Source organism: Bidens hawaiensis, unplaced genomic scaffold (genome assembly GCF_021521415.1).
Source record: "Bidens hawaiensis isolate Kalapana, Puna unplaced genomic scaffold, B.hawaiensis_p1.1 tig00003058_1, whole genome shotgun sequence".
NCBI classification, from domain to species: domain Eukaryota; kingdom Viridiplantae; phylum Streptophyta; class Magnoliopsida; order Asterales; family Asteraceae; genus Bidens; species Bidens hawaiensis.
In genome coordinates, this window is record NW_027491165.1 from 306,903 (window position 1) to 329,265 (window position 22,363).

A 22,363-nucleotide genomic window follows, 5' to 3' on the forward strand; every position below is an offset into this window, starting at 1 on the left:
ACCAAGTTTTAGAATATCTGGTTCTATACCCGAACCAAACACAGTGCATAAGGTGTGATTTTTAAAGACAATACACGGACCCTGAACCCAACCCTGTACCCGCTTTTTCAATAACCGGTCGTAACCTAACCCGATTCTGTACCCAAAACCAGGTATTAGAAAAACTAGATTTTTGCACATCTACCGCATATTCTCTATTACTTTCCAAACATAAAAAAAAAATCCAACAAAACAAAACTCGATTTAAAGATTTAATTACCCGATTTGAGAAAAAGGATAAGTGACGTAATTAAATCGCTTATAAGACTCGGTTAATAAAGAGAGAGAGAAAGGCGTGCAGGACGGAGCGTACGGCTGTGTAACCTATTTCATCTCATCGGCGATTACACACTCAACTGAAATTGAAATGAAGAATTGAAAACCAAAGAACAATTATATATATGGCCGATAAGCGAAAGATCAAGAGCGAAGCTAGCAGCAGCAGTAGCAGTAGTAAAATCATCATCGATAATAATAATAATAATAATAATGTTATTAGCGTGGTGGTTGACGTTGGTCGCCGTAGAAGCTCCTGCGGTTATTGCAAATCCGGTTCCAATTCCAGTATTACTCACGGTTAGTTAGTTTCTCACTAATTAGCTTGCTTTTAATTTAATTAGTATATATGGTGGATAATTAGGGCTACTTTCGATTGTGAACCAATAGGTAACATTGATAATGACATCAAACTAGTATGTGTATATGTATATGTATATGTATATGTATATCATGTATGGAAAGCTCATTTAGGCGATCGTTTAAGGTGCTACACGAACCGCTGTTGTCGAACTTGGATATTTTAGTATGTTAGCAAGTAAAACTAAATCAACGTAATTAAATTACAGTGATACGGTCGAATGAAATCACAACAGAACTTATCAGTTCTCCGTCACTCCAACAGAAATGCTGTGATCTCTTGTCATCAAAAAGGTTTATCAATGAACAATTTTCTTCGGTCAATAACTTTAAAAGTTTTCGATCTGAGATGGATTTAATAAATTAATATCTTGACGACGATTCTAATTTGTTACTAAATTATGTGGTTTTTGACATCCGAACATGTCAAATGATGAACACGAAGCATTATTTGATTTACACTGTGCTAAGATTGGTTAATTTGTAATTTCAAGTACTTAATACTTGATTTGTGTTGTGCAAAGACTATTTTTTTTAATGGCATAAATTTAAAACTGCTAGGAGGGTTAGATATGTAATTTCAAGTACTTAATATCTTTTTTTTTTGTTGTTTAAGATGTTCTGCTTACATCCTTGTTTAACAATTATGCATTCAGCTTATGTTCTGCTTACATCCTTGTTTAACAATTATTCATTAAGCTTATGTTCTAGTGATACCCTTTGTATATTCAGTAACAATAGACATTATTATGGTATCATTTACAATATTTAATTATTTGAAGGATAGGGTTATACATAGTTATTAAATGCGACAGGCGCACACAAGGCGAACTTGTCTGTCCTAGGAGGTAGGCGCTAGGCGCAAAAAAGGCGTGGCCTGAACTTAAATAAAAAAAAATTCACAAACAAAATTTATAATGGCAAACAATACTTTATTCAACTACCAAAGCAATTAATAATCTAAAAAAAATTAATAATCTAATAATCTAAACAAAAATTATAACAAAACTAAATATTACTAATCTAAAACAAAAATTAAAACAAAACTGAATATTACTAATCTAATAATCTAAAACAAAAATTAAAACAAAACTGAATATTAATAATCTAATAATCCAAAACAAAAAATTAAACTTGTCATTTCAAGATCTTTGCATCTTCAGTTTTGTTATGTCGGTGTCTTCTATTTGTTTCTATTTCAGTGTTTCTTCTAGCAGTCAAATATGGCTCACATTAACAAATTTATCAGACTTTAAATTGACTTAGCAATATGAAACTGGTACAGGAAACCAGTTCAATTCATACTCATTAACAAGTAACAACCAAACAAAAATTCTTAGTCAATTCTTTCATTACCTCAGAAAATGAATACAACTAGAAGCCCTAGATTATATACAATCATAACCAGCTCTCATAACACTAATAACCAGTCTGACTAACTATTGACAATAAAACTAAAAACAATAATTAATACAAAACTGAATATTACTATAATAATCTAAAACGAAAATTAAAACAAAACAGAATATTAACAACCTTATAATCTAAATCAAATATATATATATATGCTAACCTGTGTTTTCTTATTCTTCTGGTCAGCTGTGCTTGAAGAATGATTTAAGGTTTAATGAGTTCAAAGAAATTATATAGATAGAGTTTACCTGTTAATTTTGTTAATCCCAAAAATATTTGGTAGGCTATTATAATATTTATCACAGAAAATCAAACTAAATTAAAATAATATATACTTGCCGCTTTTATTCACGATTTGTCGACCTGAGTCAAACTAGTCGGTCTGATGTCCCCTTGCCCAGAATTATCGCCTAGGCGCAGGGGCGCATCGCCTTTAATTACTATGGGGTTATATAAATAATTGTGTTTTTTTTGTCATCCGGGTGTGTATGCGGTTAGAGCATAAAATATACAGAGTTTTACGTGCTTTTTGCTCAATTTCAATTCCCGTTTCTTGATCTTGCAGGTTTATGGGTACACAGTCTGACTGTTCATGACTACCAAGCTCTTCTTGACAGAGGTTGGAGGAGATCTGGTTGTTTTCTCTACAAACCTGAAATGGAGAAAACGTGTTGTCCGTCTTATACAATCCGTTTGAAAGCAAGTGATTTCGTACCTTCTAAGGAACAAGCTCGAGTATCCAAACGAATGCAGAGGTTAAATATGATTAATTGATACAATAATTCTATTCTGATATTTAATAATCAACTTGCTAACAGGTTTCTAGATGGTTCGCTTAATATCAAGAATTCAGATGAACAAAAGGAGACATCATCATCTGCAAGTTCAGCACAAAAGGACGGGTTGCAATCAAACAACATTGACCAAACGATTAACTTTTTGTCTGACCAGATCAATTCAGCTATACTCACATGCATAGAACAGGGTGAGTTTCAATTTTCTAGTGAAATTCAATTCCCGAAAGCTTTTGTCAAAAGTGCTGCACCAAACAAAAGGAAGTTACAAGCAGAAGAATCTCAAGATCTTGTGTATACCAGCAATATTTCTTTTCAAGTCGCTGCTGCTTTAAAACGGGCCGAAAAGAATGTTGGCATGGGAAAAGATCCAAAATCCGTTGCAGAAACAATAACAAACTGTTTAACTAACTCATCATCAGCTATCAGTTTGTCTGTTAAAGCTTGCAATGGACATATTAACTTCTACTCAACCGGATCACAAACTCAACCAGACGCATCAGTTGAAAAACCTGCAGTTTTTAAAGCGAGTTCTTCAAATGATACATCTGAAAAGTTTCCGGTTAAAAGACAGAGTCTTGAGATTCGTTTGAAACGGTCAACGTTTGACCCGGAAGAATATGAGTTATATAGAAAGTACCAGATTAAAGTGCATAATGATGCACCAGATCACGTGACTGAAAGCTCGTACAAGCGATTCTTGATCGACAGTCCGTTAATTTATGTTCAATCAAAAGGAGACTGTAGTGTTCCATCATGCGGGTTTGGCTCTTTCCATCAACAATATTTGATTAATGGCAAACTGGTTGCAGTTGGTGTGGTGGATATTCTCCCTAAATGTTTATCCAGTAAGTATCTATTTTGGGATCCCGATCTTGCTTTTTTGTCACTCGGTAAGTACTCAGCGCTACAAGAAATAAATTGGGTCAAAGAAAGTCAAACCCATTGTCCTAGCTTGCAGTATTATTATCTTGGATACTATATTCACTCTTGCAACAAGATGAGATACAAAGCAGCTTATCGCCCGTCTGAGCTTCTCTGTCCTCTTCGTTACGAGTAAGTTAACAAAACGTGTCGATTTGGGTTGTAATGTAGGTCAAACGTTTAAAAAACGTGTACTTGCAGGTGGGTTTCGTTTGATATTGCTAAGAGGCTACTTGATAGAAAACCGTACGTTGTATTATCTGATTATGCCACTTTGCAAAACGAGTTGGACGTTTTGCCTATTGCAAGCGAAGATCAAATTGAACAAGAAGTGTATGAATCAAATGACGTTCGTGTCGATGGAGATGAAGAAATGTCTGAAGGTGCTTTTGAAGACTCTGATTATGATGACGAAGATGATGAATTAGTAGGACCAGAATCTACTGGTTTGACGCCTGCGGAAATGAGAAAAGATGTCAGTAATATTATTATTGGTTTGAGGGGAATGAACCTGAAATATAAGGTACACTTTTACGTACTGATTTATTCAAAATATAACCCGTTTGACTTGTTATCCATGTCTTTTTTGAAGGATATTCGAGAAGCGTTTGGAGTTAAGGAAAGGGAATACTTGGAAAGTCAGTTGGATAAATATGTGAGGGCCGTTGGTACTGATCTTTCTGAGCGAATGATTTACTCGGTTGGTTGAATGAAAACAAGAAATAAGGTGGTTATTATTGTTATTGTTCATGTTTTCTAGCGTATAACTTATGATCCGCATAGTGCGAATATGAACGTGGTTTTACTTTCGCTTGCTTGTTTGAATGAATGAATATATGCTTAGTTATATTACTCAAACTCAGTCTCATACCCTTGTGATTAAACTATCCATGGATTAAGCTTGATGGTTAATTCAAAATATTTGATTTAATGATATTATCTTTTAGTGTTAATACATTCAACCAAAAACTTATAAAGCTCTTTCATAGGAATAAGATACATTAGTAGTTTTGCATGTTTTTGTTAATATTGTTTAAATTTGGTTTTAAGCCTTTCATTACAATGCTATTTACCAAAAACATGTTATTTTTATTTACAACATGTATTGTATGGTGTAATAGAATGGAGGAGGTAATGAAGTGGACAAATGAGCGAAATGAATCATTACCACTTCAACTAGTTTAAACAAAAATTAAACTGCAAACTTAGAGAACACAACATAGACACCACAACAACAAACTCCAACTCAAAGCCTCAGGTAACTCTGTTAACAAACCAGAAAATGACCAGTTGACAGATGGAGCCCCGGAATCAAGGGACGAGTTGCAGGACATGCACCGTGAAACGTAAATTTGTATGATTTCGACTGTTGAACGCAGTTTATTAAAAAAACTGTTAATCAACTTTAAAGGACTCAGGTCAAAAGTTAAAATACTTTAAACGGCCAGCCTAGATCTTAAGAGTTTGTTACACTATATTCTGGCCATATCAAAATACGAAACAACATTGTGGCCAAAAGAACTAAAGAATTTTACTTACCTTGTTTATTCGGTTTGTCAACACCATTGATTTTTTTAAGTTCTAACCCGTTACCGGGATAATTTAAACCTGTTAACAATAAAAAGAAAATGACCCGCTTCCGGGTTAAATTTTACTCGTTAATAAAACCTTTTGACCCGTGATTGGAAAACATGGTTTCGACACATAACCCATTTATAATACAAGCATTTACACGTTACCAGGAAAATTTTGATGCTTCAATAACACATATTATTATGGCTCGTTACCTGTTAATAATACCAAACCTTCACACATTACCAGGATAATTAAAAAATATTAACTTTTACTCATTTATAAAACCCTTTTGACATGTTCTTGAAAAGCACTATCGCGACACATAACTCATTAACGAATAATAATACCTTCTGACCCGTTCTTGAGAAACATAGTTTCGACACATAACCGGTTAATAATATCAAACCTTTACACGTTACTGGGATAACTACCATTAATAATAAAAATAATATTCCCTTTTCCGGCATAATTTTAGCTCATATCTATAAACCTATTGACTCATTAATACCAAAATTCTAACATAAGGATAATTTTGACCCGTTAACAATAAAAACTATATGTATTACCTGTTTCCGGGTTAATTTTACTTGTTAATGAAAACCTTTTGACACGTTCTTGGAAATCACGGTTTCGACACATACCACATACCCGTTGATAATACCAACCCTTTACACGTTATCGTGAAAATTTGACCCGTGAGTAAACAATATTGTTATGCCCTGTTGCCGGGAAAAGAATGACCTGATAACTAACACGTTAATAAAGAAAATTACCATCTTCCTCATCATCCCAATCTTTTGGCTGAAATGTTCGCCCCTCTTGATCAAAATTAAGTAAAAATAAATAAATGAAAATAGACTAATATGAATCCAGAATGTAAATAGCATACCTTCTTGGCATCTGGGTCGGGGTATCTTCTTCGGTTGCAATCCAATGATTCCATGTTCTTAAAACATGTTAACACATTAAGATATACCAAAGCCACATAATGATAAACAAACAAAAATATGAACTATAACATAATAACAAAATATAAAATAAAAATTGAGTGACTAGTGGATATGATCAACCCTATGCATTAAACTATACGTAAGTTCAAGTTTTCTTTACCCCGTGTTTGTTCATTTAGAATTCAGGTATTGAAGAAAATCTTGAATATGTTTTCATGCACATATTGGTAAGCAGAAGCAAAACCTCTTAGGTGTACATGAAACCTGTAAGGACAACAGGAAAACAATGAAACCATATAGCATATAACAATTTCAAAAGAATAGATGATTAAATATCAGAATAACCTCTTTTTCTTCATGTTCTTGTTGTGCTTCATCCGGATAGGAAGAAATTTCATCTGTAAGTCTGTGACTACAAAAGCCAAACAATGTATCAGGTTAAGTAAATAAATGGGTCAAAATGGGCTCTAGTCCAGATCAAGTCGAATTGAACCGAACCGAATTCAAATAACGAATTTGAATTTCAGCTAGTAAATAAATGGGTCAAAATGTTCATAGTTGAGTTGAATTAAATTGAGGAACAGTTTGATAACCGCATTTGAATATGAGATAAATGGTAACCACCATGAAAACTACTACATCAATGGTTAGGTTTTCACCCCAGGTCTTTTCTAGGGCTCATAGGGCTCAGATTGAAGGAAAATGTAGTTACAATTGCCATCACTCTTCCATGGCTATATAATATATAATGTCTGGTTTTAGACTTTTTGTTTTTTATGAATGATCGATGAGTGAAGCCCGACTACATGGGGGAAACCACATATCCCCACGATACAAACAACGCTAGGAAGTCAAAGCATCTCCTGTTCCTAGGAAACCCACCGGCATGTAGGAATGGAATAGATCATAACTTTATTTTTGTTTATTATAATTATTAATGTTATTAGCAAAAGTATCATATTATATCATTAATTATATTTTGAATTAATCATCAAGCTTAATCCATGTAGAAAATCAAGAGTACATATATGGCAATGTAGAAAATCACGAGTACATATATGTCATATGTTTATAATTATTATACCATTTATTTACTATACATAATTCTCTCCTTGATATTTGCTTGTAAGTATAATAATAAGAATTACGTTTGAATTCATAATTTATTCTATTCTCAATAAACTACCATTTTATTAAAAAGAAGAAAACATATATTCTCAAAGAATGAAAATGTTAGAAATGGAAAATGCATGACGACTACATTCCACGCATAAGAACGAAAATATTTAAAACGAAAAATGCATGACAACCACACTCCACACATGTTTTATTTCATTCCGTATTCCATTTATTCATATCAGGCACTACCTAAGAGTTTTGCAATAATGTCACGATAAATACATAAACTTGTAAAATTCACAACTTTTAGGTACATATAAATAATCATATTTACATTAGGTAATCATACTAATTACATTCATTAACACGTAATTTTTTAGTCCTCCCCGGTCAATAACGTAATTAATATACCAATGAAGTTTCTTTTAATATTTGATAGGCCACTAAACTTTCTCCTCTATATAACAAGCATCAAAGGTTTACATATATAATACAAAAAGAATGGACAAAGCCATGAGAAGCCTTGCATTGTTACTCATTCTTGTGGCACCACCATCTTGCTTGGCCGGTCCGCCGCCACCGGAAGCTAGCTGGAATCATGTCCTCCACATCAAAGACAAAGATGTTAATGATCTAAAGTTTTGGTGTGAAGCTCCAGACGCTCGAAATGTGGAGATGCTTGAGGATTATTCGCTTCAACCGGGCCAGGAAGTTAAATTTGTTGTATACACCAATCGTTTTTACGAATGCCATTTCAATTGGCAATCAAGAGAGAAATATGTTACAGTTTTTGTTGACGATATGATTAGTGATTGTGTTGGGGGGTTTGTTAAAGATTGTATATGGGAGGCAAGAACAGATGGTTTTTGGTTTTATGATAACAAGAAACATTGGATTAAAAAAGATCATTGGTAGATCAATGTTATTTTGTTGGTAAAATGGTACCATGTATTTGAATTCAGAAATTTTATTGTTAATTCTAAGCAAAATTCACTATTTAATACTAAACAGGGATATGAGGTGTTTGTGTTCTCAGTTTTTGGTTATAATAAAAGTCCTCATACTATTAGAGATGATGTATTAGTCAAAGATTATTGTTACATTCATTACCATATTTAAAAGATACAAATTTTTTTTTAATGGCCAACAGACATAGGATGCATAGGTACTCTGTACGGGGTGATCAAATGGCTAAAGGTCACCACCAGCTGGCCCAACCCAGCCGTACGGAGCCCTTAAGCGCCTTCAAGTTATCTCCAGTTTCGGGGAAAACCACTCGCTCGAAGGCCAACTGGTGGTAAAACCCGGATGCCTCAGGATCGAACTGGATCTCAGTCTTCCTTCATTGACCCCCCCCCCCCCAGTGTTGTAAGAGAGAATTGAACTTTGATCTCTAACTCCCTACCACTACACCACATTAGAAAGGACAAAATAAAAAAAAGATACAATTTTATAAGTTTAAATTTCTTTTCTAAAACACAAAAAAGGAATCATATATATAGACATATTAGCCTGTTCATGGTTCAGTACGAAATCGTGAAACCGTTCAAACCGTTTGTCAGTTTGGTTTCACAATTATTTTTTTTCTTAACTTGCGGTCGGTTAGCTTAAAAAACGATAAACCATAGCGGACGGTTTGGTTTACGGTTTACACCAAAAACCAACCGTATAAAACAGGACCGGGCAGTTTGATTTGATTGTACGTATTCAATTTTTTAAAATATACATATACATATATATTTATTAGACCTAGGTAAATTAAAAAAAATGTATGAACTTCAAATGAAATGCATTCATACAGTGAATAAAAAATTGTGCTAAGCCAATTGTATAGCATTTCAATCCTACTTTCTGCATTTGTTAACATATAACTATTTGTATAATCCTAGCTCTCCACTTTGTTCTTCCACAAATTTGGATGGTTTACATTTTGATTGTTTCCGCATTGTATTCTTACTTTTTAACAGGTTGTTTGGAATTTGTAAAAGCTTGTGTTTGACAATTTGTTAAATCTGTAAAAAGCCCAACGAGCCCAAACCGTGAAACCAAACCGTTACCAACGGTTTTGTTCGATTCGGTTTAAAATTCCATGATTTGGTTTGCAAAATCCAAAACCGTTGCTTATGGTTTGATATAAAAACCGTGAAAGAAGATCGTGAACACTCTATGGCATATACAGCTTCTTTTTCTTTTTTCCTCTTTTAAGTTTAATAATTTATTTTGATTGTATGTTGTTAGGCCATATAATCGTTGCACATGCTTATTTCCACATCAAGTTGTTAGCAATGCAAATACCAGTGAATGCTAACACATTCAACCATACCAATTGCTTCAAATACAATAAGTTGGATATGACAGCTTAACAATTGGTTGACAACAAACTATACCGCGATCTTTGTAAAACACGCATTTACAAGCATAATCTTTTATGGAAATATGCTTTTATCAATGCCCCCAATTTGAAAGCATCTACAACCAACCTTTATTGCTAGATGATAAGTATTGTCATGCTATGCATTTTGCTTAATCGATCACCTAATAATAATCAACGGTAGACACTTTTAATTCTAACGAAAAGCCTCACAAAATACTTAAACTCATGCATGATCCTACACCTTAGGTTTTGCATCCCTTAATCGAACCGAACCTAAGATCGAGTTGGAAAACAAACACTTTTATGAACACAAACCTTTGACATGTGCCTGTCACCACTTTTAGAATGAATTTGTTTCAATTTACTCGTTATTTGTTAATTGTGTATGACCACTACTGAAATTGTTAGTAAAAAAACCTTCTTCTATACATTCGTAGAATAGAAAAACAATATGATATATAGCCTATATATATAATAACTTATTTATATATAAAATAACTTATTTATGTTCAAAAAAAAGTTTATTATTATTAAAAAATTTATATTCAAATTATGGTTAACGAACATATCGTGTGTAACACTAAACAACTTGATGCAAAAACTTAGTTATAAGTCAGTTATATTAAGTTATATACAAGACAATACCTTAAAGTTATTTTTTTTCCAATCCTAGATATTTTACCTGGATAGCAAGTAATCTAGTATTTTTTTTTAATTTTTTCAATGTTTTTATTTTCAAAAGGGATTACTTAATTTTCGCAACCTTTGCATAATAGCTTTTAAAAGTTATTATGCAAAGTTAAAACATTAAAAAATTAAAAAAAACCTAGATTACCTGCTATCCAGGTAAAATATCTATGATTGGAACAAAAATGAAAGTTCAATGACATGATTGGAACAAAAGTTTTTATCAGTGACTTGATTGGAATAACTTTCAAAGTTGGTTACTATTCTATGAAGTAATTCCTTTTGAAAATATAAAACTTATAAAATATAATTTGATCTTTACTATGTTATAATTATTGGGCCCAAGTTTTTTTTATTCGTAATCCATTTAATCAAGTTTAAATTATTGGGCCCAAACTAAAATTTAAAACTAAAAATAAAATAAAAACCCAACGCAAAATAAAAGAAATAGCGACCGATAGAAATTCCTCCTTGGTTCCTTCCTTCTTTGCAATGATGAACAAACCTGAGCAACGACAACTCAGTCGACCACCACTATTTGTTAGTCGTTGACCACCAGGCTCCTCCGTGGTTAACCAAGCCAACCACCAATGACCAAGCTATGTTTTTTTAATGCTATGAGAGCTTCATGAATCAGCAGTAAATCCTTAGTTATTACGGTATTTGATTTTAATAACATATATTTCTCTATGTTTATTTTTATAACATTAAGTATCATTTAAAAAAAATTAGTTTATATATTTCATTACTCGTTAAGACTATGGGTTTTTTTATTTCTGCTCGGCCGAGGTATTTAAATCCTCGAAGACGGCGCTGCTGTGTGGTAGTCCTAGTACTTCGTCTTCAGCCAAAATCAAAGATTCATATTTGTAACAACCTACAAATTTCCAAACCAATTTTGACAATTTAAGAAGTTGAGGGACCAATTAGTCATTTAGCTAAAATAAATATATACAAACTCTCATGAAGCGACATGTGTCCGATGACTAATCATATGGAATGACATGTGTCGCCACATGTCAACATGAAAGGACACGTGTCATCACATGAATAAAAGGTGGCAAGAGATGGTCCGACCGAGGATGTGAGTTTCAACTATAAATAGTGATCATGGGTTGTTCATTTTTGGCATCCCGAACACCTAATCACTTCCACTTTCTCGAAGTTCGTGCCATCGAGTGGGAGTCCGACGCCACTCTAAAGTTTCGACGTTCCATATCCCAACGCCCTACATATAGTCAAGTACTGCGCATTCTTCCTTAAGCGTTATACCGATTTTAAGGTAAAAGTTAAGATATTTCAACTCATAGCTTAGATCCTAGTCGATGGTATAGCCTAAACCTTGGAAAGCTTATAGATATATTTAAACTTTTTATATATAAAGTTTTTAAAATTAAATGTTTATTTATTATTAAGAAACATAAAATTTTGCATATAAATGTTGTCAATTGACGTTCTTCTAAAGGAATAAACGTTAATATTTTTATATATATAAAAAAAGATAATTGTAAATATCTAATCAGAAAACATGACGGGCATGTAGTAACTGGAAGGGTGACAATACCGGTAGTCGAGTCTCGTTTCTAAGGAAAGTAATTCGTATAAATCCCAATCAACCGCGGGACCCGTTTACTTTCCTGAAGAGCTTGATGAGAGTGTTCGAACCTATTAGGCCAAAGCATACTACATCAAACGTCATATGAACTAAAATGTTTAATTAATCATTCTGAATAAATAATGTTTCTACTAAAGGAAGAAACATAAAAGTTTTATAAACACGATTTCTTCTAAAGGAAGAAACCTATAATTTAGATGATTTATTCTACAGGAAGAAACGTCAATATTAAAATAGGACTTTATAGACTAAAGATCTAAAGGAATATTTTAACAATAAAATATTCAATCAAGGTTTAAAGCTATTTAACAAGACTAAAGGTCTGAAGCTAGATCATTTGGTCTAGATAAATTATTAAACTATTATTCTCGAACTATAGGTCCGAGGTAATCGTTCATCAAATACAGAGAAGTTGTTAATTGAGCAGCACATCAAAAAGGTGAATACGCCCCAACTCTTTTAAATAATTTAATCGAGTCATTTCAACGAGTCAAAGTTTACATGGGATTATAGATCCCTAAAACTTTAGAGGTCGCTGGCTCTCGGGCTAGATATACGTGTGTCTGGATCCATACGTATGTGGTCAGAGGGTAGGCATACCCCACCACGCTTAGCATCATGTCCCTGCTCATTGAGCCGGTCTATAGGGCCGTTAGGGCTTGACTATGTGATATATTTGGTACGCCGGTCTACAGGGCCGCTGAGTTGTTACGAGTGAAGCTAAAGATTTATATAAATAATTTAGTGTCAGCGTGTTCACCAGCAATTGTCGCTGACGTATTTTATAAAACTATTTTACAGGTAATGAGTAGAAAGGTGTAGTAGAAGATGGAGGGTATAGCCGTTAGACGCATCTGATGGCTCAGTTTGGTTTTAATTAAGTAAAAGATATAAATTAATGTTTTATAACTTTTAATGTTTTGTAAAACAATACCGGGTATTTAATTCCCTGGTCTTCTATAAATAAATATTTTAATCAAGAAAAGACTTCCGCTACGCAATACATACTTTGATATATTTTCAAAACAGGTACTAACTATGGTCACACGCCTAGACCCATAGAGCCGGGTGTGACAATATTACAATAGAACTTTACAATAAGCTTTCACAATGAACGTTTTAGCTAACTTTGAATGTAGTTTATATAGATGAAATATTTCACCTATTTATATTACTCTCTATACAATTCATACATTACAAATTACAAATTGCAAAGGCACGAACTTCCATCCAAATATCTGCGCATACTATTTATAGAAAACCTTATTTTCTGATAACAACAATCAGTGGCGGATCTAGATACAAATATCTGGGGTAACCTTCAAAATTTTTTAAACCGTATTTTATACTGTGTAAACTAAACAAAAATAGAAGGACAATGATAAATAAATTTACAAACATGGGCTGCATATTTCTCTCATTCGGTTTTTGAAATTTAGAAATCGAGCCATTATATCCTCTTTTTTTACTTTATCAAGAGTTTCCATTTCGACCGCACAAATGAAAGATTGTTCAAATACTCATAACACATTCGATTGCGCAAATCCGTCTTAATAAACTTCATTTTAGAAAAAAACATCTTTCAATGATTGCGGTTGCAGACGGTAAAACCAACGCTAGCTTCAATATACGATAAATCAAAGGAAAAGTGACGCATTTTCCGGTTTCCACTATTACACGAGCAATGTCACATATTCCACCCAATTTTGCAAATTTATCGTATTAATTTATAGTGTGATAAAAAGTCATGAGATCACCCGAAATACACACTCTGTTTTCATTACTAAAGTCATTCGGATACATATTAGAAAATGCCACTATCTTCGATATGTCAAACTTAGAAAATGAACCACAAAAATATAAACCGAACATATTTTCTATCAAAATAGTTGGGACCTCACTAATCTATTTTCAAATTCTTGAATTTGCATATCCAAAACGGTATTAAAAACTTCAACCTCAAAATGATGTCGATTAATAATGATATTCTTTCGGTTTCGTTGATTACCATAACTTTCCGTCATATCTAACATCTTAATCTTGTTTTTTTCACAATAAGATGTCACTCTAGCCAACATATTGTCAAACCCGTTTTGTCTTAGATTATTCAATGTTCGATTTGTACCGCTTATCAGCTTAGACGCTTCTAACAGGTCTTGATTTTTTTTTGAAGACGTTTTGATTGAGCATTTGCGAGGCTTAAATATCGTCTAACAAGTGCATATATATTATTTTAAGTGTAATATATATTATTTTAAGGGTAAATGAGTTATATTGGTTAGGCTTTACACCTTTGTTTGGCTTTAGTTGGGTTGAATTTTTAAATTGGTTGGGCTCAAAACGCATATGGGTAACGTTATTTTTTCCCCAGGGGTAACGAGACACGAAACCCGACATAAACTTTTTTTACACTACCGACGAGAAGCTTAGGGGTAACAGAGACTAGCTCTAGTATTAACCTACATTCGCCACCGACAATAACTCAGAAGTTCGTGTCCTTGACCCTTTAGAATCAACATTAACTAAATGCTAACAGATTTCATACGTGTCACTAAACGTAAACTATTCATAAATCCTGCTAAAAAATTAAGTATTTGCATTAGACGAAAATGAAAGACTACTGTGCTTGGTTTGGCAATCTAATTACCACATGCAGTTATTTAAATTAAAATCTCAGCAAAAATAAAGATTAAATGTATATCAGATAACGCTGACTATATCTCAGTATATGAAACACAATTTTCTGGTCTTTTAGTTCTGGGATGCATGTCCTATTAGTATATAAACTAAACTTATTAATATTTATATTAAGTAAAGGGGTTTTATTGTAATTATTGTATTTAGTAAGGTTAATATGTAATTGTTTAGTCTATAAATAGGGATGATGTCAGACAAATTAACATTAACGTATTCAGTATATTCAACCTCATATTTTCAGTATTTTAATTCAAGAATCAGTTTGTGTATATCATCTTGTTCTAATTGAATCGTCAATTGTGTGAATTGATCTCTGATTACCAACAGTGGTATCAGAGCTAAGGGTTTTAATCGATTTGGGTATTCTATTTGTGAACATCCCAGGTTTTAATCGATCTGAATCGATTTGGGAATTGAGTTTGTGAACGTCCCTTGTTTATAATCGATCAATCAGAAAAGGGTCATGTACAATTGTTTCTTATTAAGGGTTGTAATAAGTTGAAATCAAGAACACCCATATGATTGAATTGATTGATCAAAGGAGATTCTGTCCCGGTCAACAAAGTGATCAGAATTCAATTCAATTAGAAATTATCTAATTGACAGAAACTAATTGTTTTTGTTGTCTTGGATCTCGATAAAATAAAAGGAGGCAATAGTAAGGGCTGAACGAATTTCAGTCAAGGAATTGATCAAGATTGTGATTACAGATTGTGCTTGATTTTGTTTGTTATAATCAGAATTGAAGAGAAAAAAGGAACCAGAAGGTTTAAGAATAGTTGTTTTGATTTGTTTGAAAACCCTGTATTGTTGTCAGTGGAGACGAACAATTGGTTTTTGATTTGCCTTGCAACCGAAAACCCGGATACTATTCTTGGTCGATTTGTTTGGATAAACTGATATACCATTTGTGTTTTGAATAGTCGGCTTAGGCAACGGATAAACCCGTGTACTGTTGTTGGTTGAGACAAGCAATTGGTTTTGGCTTGCCTTGTTAAACCCGTGTACTATTCTCAGTTTGAAAAAAAACCCGGTTGTTTTTAGTGTTTTGAATAGTCAGCTTAGGCAACGGATAAACCAGTGTACTGTTGTTGGTTGAGACAAACAATTGGTTTTGGCTTGCCTTGTTAAACCCGTGTACTATTCATCTCGTATTTAAGGAAAACGGTTGTTTTTAGTGTTTAGAATAGTTGGCTTAGGCAACGGATAAACCCGTGTACTGTTGTTGGTTGAGACAAACAGTTGGTTTTGGCTTGCCTTGTTAAACCCGTGTACTATTCTTGGTAGAAAACGGTTTGGTTTTGATTTACATTGTGATCGGAAAACCCGAGTACCGTTGTTGAAATAGTTGGTTTCAAAAAACCCGTTCACTATTTCTGGGATTAACAGTTGGTTTGTTTATAACCCAAAACTGTTTAGATTAAAGTTGACAACAAATTTTTTCTAAATTTGTAATAGTCAATTATCAAGATTGGGAAAAAGAAAACTCGTAAAATGGTCGAGTCCAAAGATAAAGAAGTTGTGACTTCAAAGGAAGGAGGGACATCAATGAGTTTTCAATGCCCTATGTTAAACTCCACAAATTATACCATTTGGGCTATAAAGATCAGATCGATCTTTAACGTCCATGGAATTTGGGAAGCCATCGAACCAAAAGAGGGCAGCAAAGTTGATGAGAAAAAAGATAATACTGCAATTGCATTACTATTCCAAGCGATTCCAGAAAACATGGTATTGCAAATTGCTAATTTTACTTCGACCAAAGAAATTTGGGACGCATTAAAGGTTCGACATGTTGGAGTTGACAGAGTTAAAGAAGCCGTTTAGAAACACTCGAGTCAGATTTTGAGTCTCTAAAAATGGGTGTTGACGAGTCGCTTGATGTGTATGCCGGGAAAATAAGTGAGATTGCATCACAAGCGAGCAATCTTGGGCATACCATGAATGACAAGAAACTGGTCCGAAAGCTACTCAGTTCTGTGCCAGAAAAATTCATACAGATTGTTGCTGCGATCGAGCAGTTTGCGGATCTTGGTGCAATGCCATTCCAAGAAGCCGTTGGAAGGTTAAAGGCTTTCGAGGAACGCACCAAGAAGAAAAACAAGGAGGTAGACATGCATGACAGACTTCTGTTCACTAAAGAAGATGGAAAGAGAGGGTAAAGGAACAAAAGTGTGAACATTGCGGTCATGAAAGTTGAAAGCAAGGAAACAAAGAAGGTGGTCGAGGCAAGTATGGGAAGACTTGAAAGAATAAACAAGGAAATCAAGCCTAACAGGAAAAGGATCACATAAAATGTTTCAAGTGTAATGAACGTGGACATTTCAGGCATGAATGTCCAAATTGGAAAAGAAGGCAGGAGGCAAACTTGATCCGCGATGAAGATGACGAACCAACACTACTGTGATGGCAGCCAAATCTTGAAGAAACAAAGACCTCACTTAAACTAAGTTTAGTTTAAGGGGGAGTATTAGTATATAAACTAAACTTATTAATATTTATATTAAGTATAGGGGTCTTATTGTAATTATTGTACTTAGTAGGGTTAATATGTAATTGTTTAGTCTATAAATAGGGATGACGTCAGACAAATTAACATTAAAGTATTCAGTATATTCAATCGCATATTTTCAGTATTTTAATTCAAGAATCAGTTTGTGTATATCATCTTGTTCTAACTGAATCGTCAATTGTGTGATTTGTTCGCTGATTACCAACATGTCCAACACTTCTTAAACTAAAATATCTAAAGTCTGCAACAAAAAGAAAACGCAAAATCAAATTACTAAGTAATGTGTTGTTTGTAATATTAATTACGTACTCGTCATCAGAAAGTACAAAGGGTCGAGTTGTAATTAGTTAAACTATGTTTAGTTATGTTTTAAACAAGTCTGTAAAGTGTAGGGTCTAAAGTGTCATTGTGTAAAGTTTGTAATTGTTAAAACATGTCTCATATGCACTATCGATGTTGTGAAAGGTCGCAACTCTAAATCACCAAACATCATGTCTGATGGTGATGTATAAATAGGGGCAACATCAGAACGTTCGATCATTCAGTCAATTCAAGTTCAATAAATAAAAGATTGTTTGTTTATATCTATGTTTCATCTTTTATTTTTATGAATTCATTGTGCAAAGATCTAATTGGGCCAACAGTATTCCTCTTTAAATTGTTTAGTTGTAACCTTTTCCATAACAAATAAAAATTCGTGTCTCGAATTCAGATTTGGAGTCTAATTAATCACACCTAAGACCCTGTAGCTTAACATATTGAACTTGTGAGTCCCCTTGGAACTCCACACGAAGTGTTTCCCATGTATCCTTTGCTGATTCAGAAGCCGCAATATGAGAAAATAAAGCATCATGAACACCATGCTTAATAATCGACACGGCTAGGGCATTTTTGCGTTTTGATTCTCGACGATCAGGTGTAGTGTCGGGTATGGTAGTAATGCCAAGAAACCACATCCCAGAGCTCTCGGGATTTAAGTATAGTCTTCATTCTTATGCTTTAGTGATCATAACCTTCGCCTTTAAAAACGAGGATGGAAAAGGTTGATGAAGGGTTAGATGAAGTATGGTTTTCTGACGCCATGAAAGGGACACAAGAAAAAGATGTGAAGTAGGCTAGGATCGATAGAACCAAGGATGGCTTTGATGCAAAAAGTGTTGGTATCTTCCAAACAAATATGAAACAAGCACTACTGAAAGCTCAAGAAGTTTTTTTAATTACTGTGAAAAGCATACATACAAATTACTAAATACCCCCATTTAAATAGATAGCTAAACAACCATTAAAAACCTCAACTAAATAACGTGGACTAGTGGATATATTGGGTAAACCAGTATCCCTATAATAACTTTAAATTTAAAACTACCAACTAGGCACGTGAGGACATGAGTTATTGAATCAGTCACATGCACGTATAAAATTTTGAAACTTAACCATCAGCCACGTGGTAGAGTTTGAGTCATCCAAGCTTCATCAAATTCATTGTGCAAAGATCAAACTAGGACAAGAGTGTTCCTCTGTAACTTGAATTTATATTTGGAGCCTAATTAATCACTAAATTAATTTAGTTATATTATTTGGTAATCAAATATGGAATGAAAACTTGTCTTTCATTAAATGGCAGATGCCTTTAAATACATAAAGAAGAATAACGAAAAAGACTAAAAAATAGGAAACAAACTGATGAACTAATGCACCAACTAAATAACGTAAGACTCGGTAGAATTAGACTTCTTCAACCCACGTGTAGATTCCACTTCCACCTTATTCAGCAACATCAAAACAGAAACTAACGGCACAAAGACCAACGGTAACAAGATGACCATGCATGCCATATTTTATTACTTCAAACCCTCCCTCAAACTTGGCATACCCTCCATGTCAGGTTTGCTTTCAATTGAATAAACACCCATCTGACTTCTTAACCTCATAAATGATTCATGATGAACTGGCTTAGTTAAAATATATGCAACTTGATCACGAGTACCACAATACTTCAACTCTATATTTCCATCATTCACCAACTCACGAAGAAAATGGAACCGGACCCCAATGTGCTTACATCTCCCATGAAAAACAGGATATTTAGATAACTTTATAGCTGATGTATTATCACAACTAATAACAGTTCCATTCTTCACCTCAATGCCAAGATCCTTCAACACTCCTTGAGCCCAGACAACTTGACAAGCACATGCTGCAGCAGCAACATACTCAGCTTCAGTAGACGACAATGCTACTATACTTTGTTTCTTGGAAGCCCAACTAACAGCAGCATCATCCCAGAGCAACACATAGCCAGATGTACTTTTCCTATCATCCTGATCCCCAGCAAAATCACTATCGGTGTACACCTTCAATTCTCCTCTTCCTCCTCTTTTGTACCATATTCCATAATCCAAAGTTCCCTTCAAATATCTCATTATCTTCTTTGCAGCAGCATAATGACTGGTTGTGGGACCAGACATAAATCGGCTTATTAGGCTCACCACAAACTGAATATCAGGCCTCGTATTAGTGAGATACATCAAACATCCTACCATTTGTTTAAAAGTAGTATCTTCCATTTGCTCCCCTTCATCTTTCTTCAACTTATTCCCTGGAACTATTGGATTTAAGACTGCATTACAATCTAACATATTGAAACGAGACAACACCTCCACCGTATACTTCCTTTGTGACACATGAATTCCAAGTGGCGTATGAACAACTTCAATACCAAGAAAATATCTCATTTTTCCCAAATCTGTCATCTCGAACTCATTCTTCATAGATTCATTGAATTCTCTTACTAATCTTTCATCATTTCCCGTGAATATCAAATCATCAACATAGATGTTCACAAAGAGCCTTTTACCATCCTGACCTTCCTTTGTAAACAAAGTGTGCTCAAACTTACTTCTTTTGAACCCTTCATTCAAAAAACAAGTTTCAATACGATTAAACCAAGCTCGGGGAGCTTGCTTCAGCCCATATAAGGCTTTATTGAGCTTGTACACCTTGTGTTCATCATTCTTGACAACATACCCTTGTGGCTGTTGCACGTACACTTCTTCTTGCAAAACTCCGTGCAAAAACGCTGACTTCACGTCCAATTGGTGAATATCCCAGCCGCGTTGAGCTGCTATAGCTATCATCATCCTTATGGTATCCATTCTAGCAACCGGTGCATAAACTTTAGAATAATCTACACCGTATTGTTGACCGTATCCCCGATCAACCAGCCTTGCCTTATACTTCTACACCTCACCTTTCTCATTCAATTTCGTCTTAAACAACCACTTTACTCCTATACATTTCACACCCTTAGGTAATTCGACCAAATTCCATGTTCCATTTCTTTCTATGGATTCAATCTCCACATCCATAGCCTTCCTCCATTTTTCATCTTTCACAGCATCTTCAAATCGAATTGGGTCTTGGTCTTGTATTACTGCATTCAATTTATCTTCATCATCGGAGTGCAAGTTATTATCGGTAACATAATCTTGCAGATAAGCAGGAGATCTTCTCACTCTACCCTCCCTAGCTCTTGTAGTACTAGGACCGGGATCAACAACCCCTTCATCTTCATTAATGGACTGTTCTTCATCATCAGTGTTCACTTGATTATCTTCTTGTTCCTCATCATAATAATTACCCCAGGTTAACTTTTCTTCCTCCTTTTCTTTTCCTTTAACTGAATTCCAATCCCAAGCTTTGTCTTCTTCAAACACAACGTCTCTACTAATAACCATTTTCATGGTTTGTGGTTCAATCAAACGATACGCCTTAGATTCTTCACTTACACCGATTAGCACACACACCTGACTTCGATCATCAAGTTTCTTTCTTGTCTCTTTTGGAACATAACCATGTGCTATTGAGCCCCAAACACGAAGATGATTAACCGTAGGCTTGGACCCACTCCATGCTTCTTCAGGTGTCTTAGTAGAGTTTGCTTTACACGGAATCCTGTTTAAGACATAAAAACTCCAAACCGCAGCCTCGGCCCAGAACACTTTAGGCATGTTCTTGGAGGCAACTAATGCAAGAATCATCCCAATAACGGTTCGATTCTTGCGTTCGGCTACACCATTTTGTTGTGGTGTAAACCGAGTTGTTAATTGCCTCTTTATACCCTTTTCTTTACAAAAATTAAAAAATTCATTAGATAAGTACTCTCCTCCTCTATCAGATCTTAGACACTTAATCACTTTCCCACTTTCAGTTTCAACTTTATTTTTAAACTCTTTAAACTTTTCTAGAGTTTGAGACTTCTCAGATAAAATACACACCCATCCCTTTCTACTGAAATCGTCAATAAAACTCAATAAATAACGTTTACCCATGTTCGATTGTGGAGAAATAGGCCCACAGATGTCAGAATGTATTAACTGAAGGATGTCATCTGCACGCCACTTTGCTTTCTTTGGAATAGCTTCACGAGTTTGTTTACCAATCAAGCATGACTCACACACCGCTTTACTAACTTCAAGTTTAGGAAGGTCACGAACCATGTCCTTTTTCAGCATTTCTTCTAGATACGTTTTGCTGATGTGACCCAATCTTTCATGCCACAGTCTTTCTTCATCATCATTACTGGTGTAATTACACCCGTCCAATCTTTGATCACCAGTGACATTAGCATCTTCATTTAGAGGGAACAACCTATTATTACTCATGAAACTTTGAAATAACATACCCCTTTCTGGATGATACACTTTGCAAATGTTTGATTGAAACAAGAAAGATAAACCATTTTGTTGGAGCTGCCCTATGCTCAACAAACAATTCTTCAATTCAGGAATGTAGTATACATCAGTGATCACGAAGTTAGTCCCGTTCAAGCTAAGTTTCACATTTCCTTTGCCCTTCACACTCATTCTTGAATTGTTACCAAGTTTCACAGTGGTATTAAATGATTGATCAAAGCTTACAAACTTATCTTTGATGCCACACATGTGATTGGAACAACCGGAATCAAGAAACCAGAGGCAATTCTTGATGTCATCACTTTCACGAGCCATGAATACATTCTCCTCCATA

At 34.3% G+C, this 22,363-nt stretch overlaps 1 protein-coding gene across 1 annotated transcript; it reads left to right on the forward strand.

Annotated features, from left to right (window-relative positions):
• The first annotated feature begins 373 nt into the window (after window positions 1–373).
• On the forward strand, window positions 374–4,685 carry LOC143622192 (arginyl-tRNA--protein transferase 2-like). The gene is made up of 5 exons (XM_077093401.1): window positions 374–615; window positions 2,654–2,843; window positions 2,907–3,938; window positions 4,008–4,329; window positions 4,399–4,685. The coding sequence occupies exons 1-5, from the start codon at window positions 441–443 to the stop codon at window positions 4,513–4,515; spliced, it is 1,836 nt and encodes a 611-aa protein (XP_076949516.1). The 5' UTR covers window positions 374–440; the 3' UTR covers window positions 4,516–4,685.
• The last annotated feature ends 17,678 nt before the right edge of the window (window positions 4,686–22,363 follow it).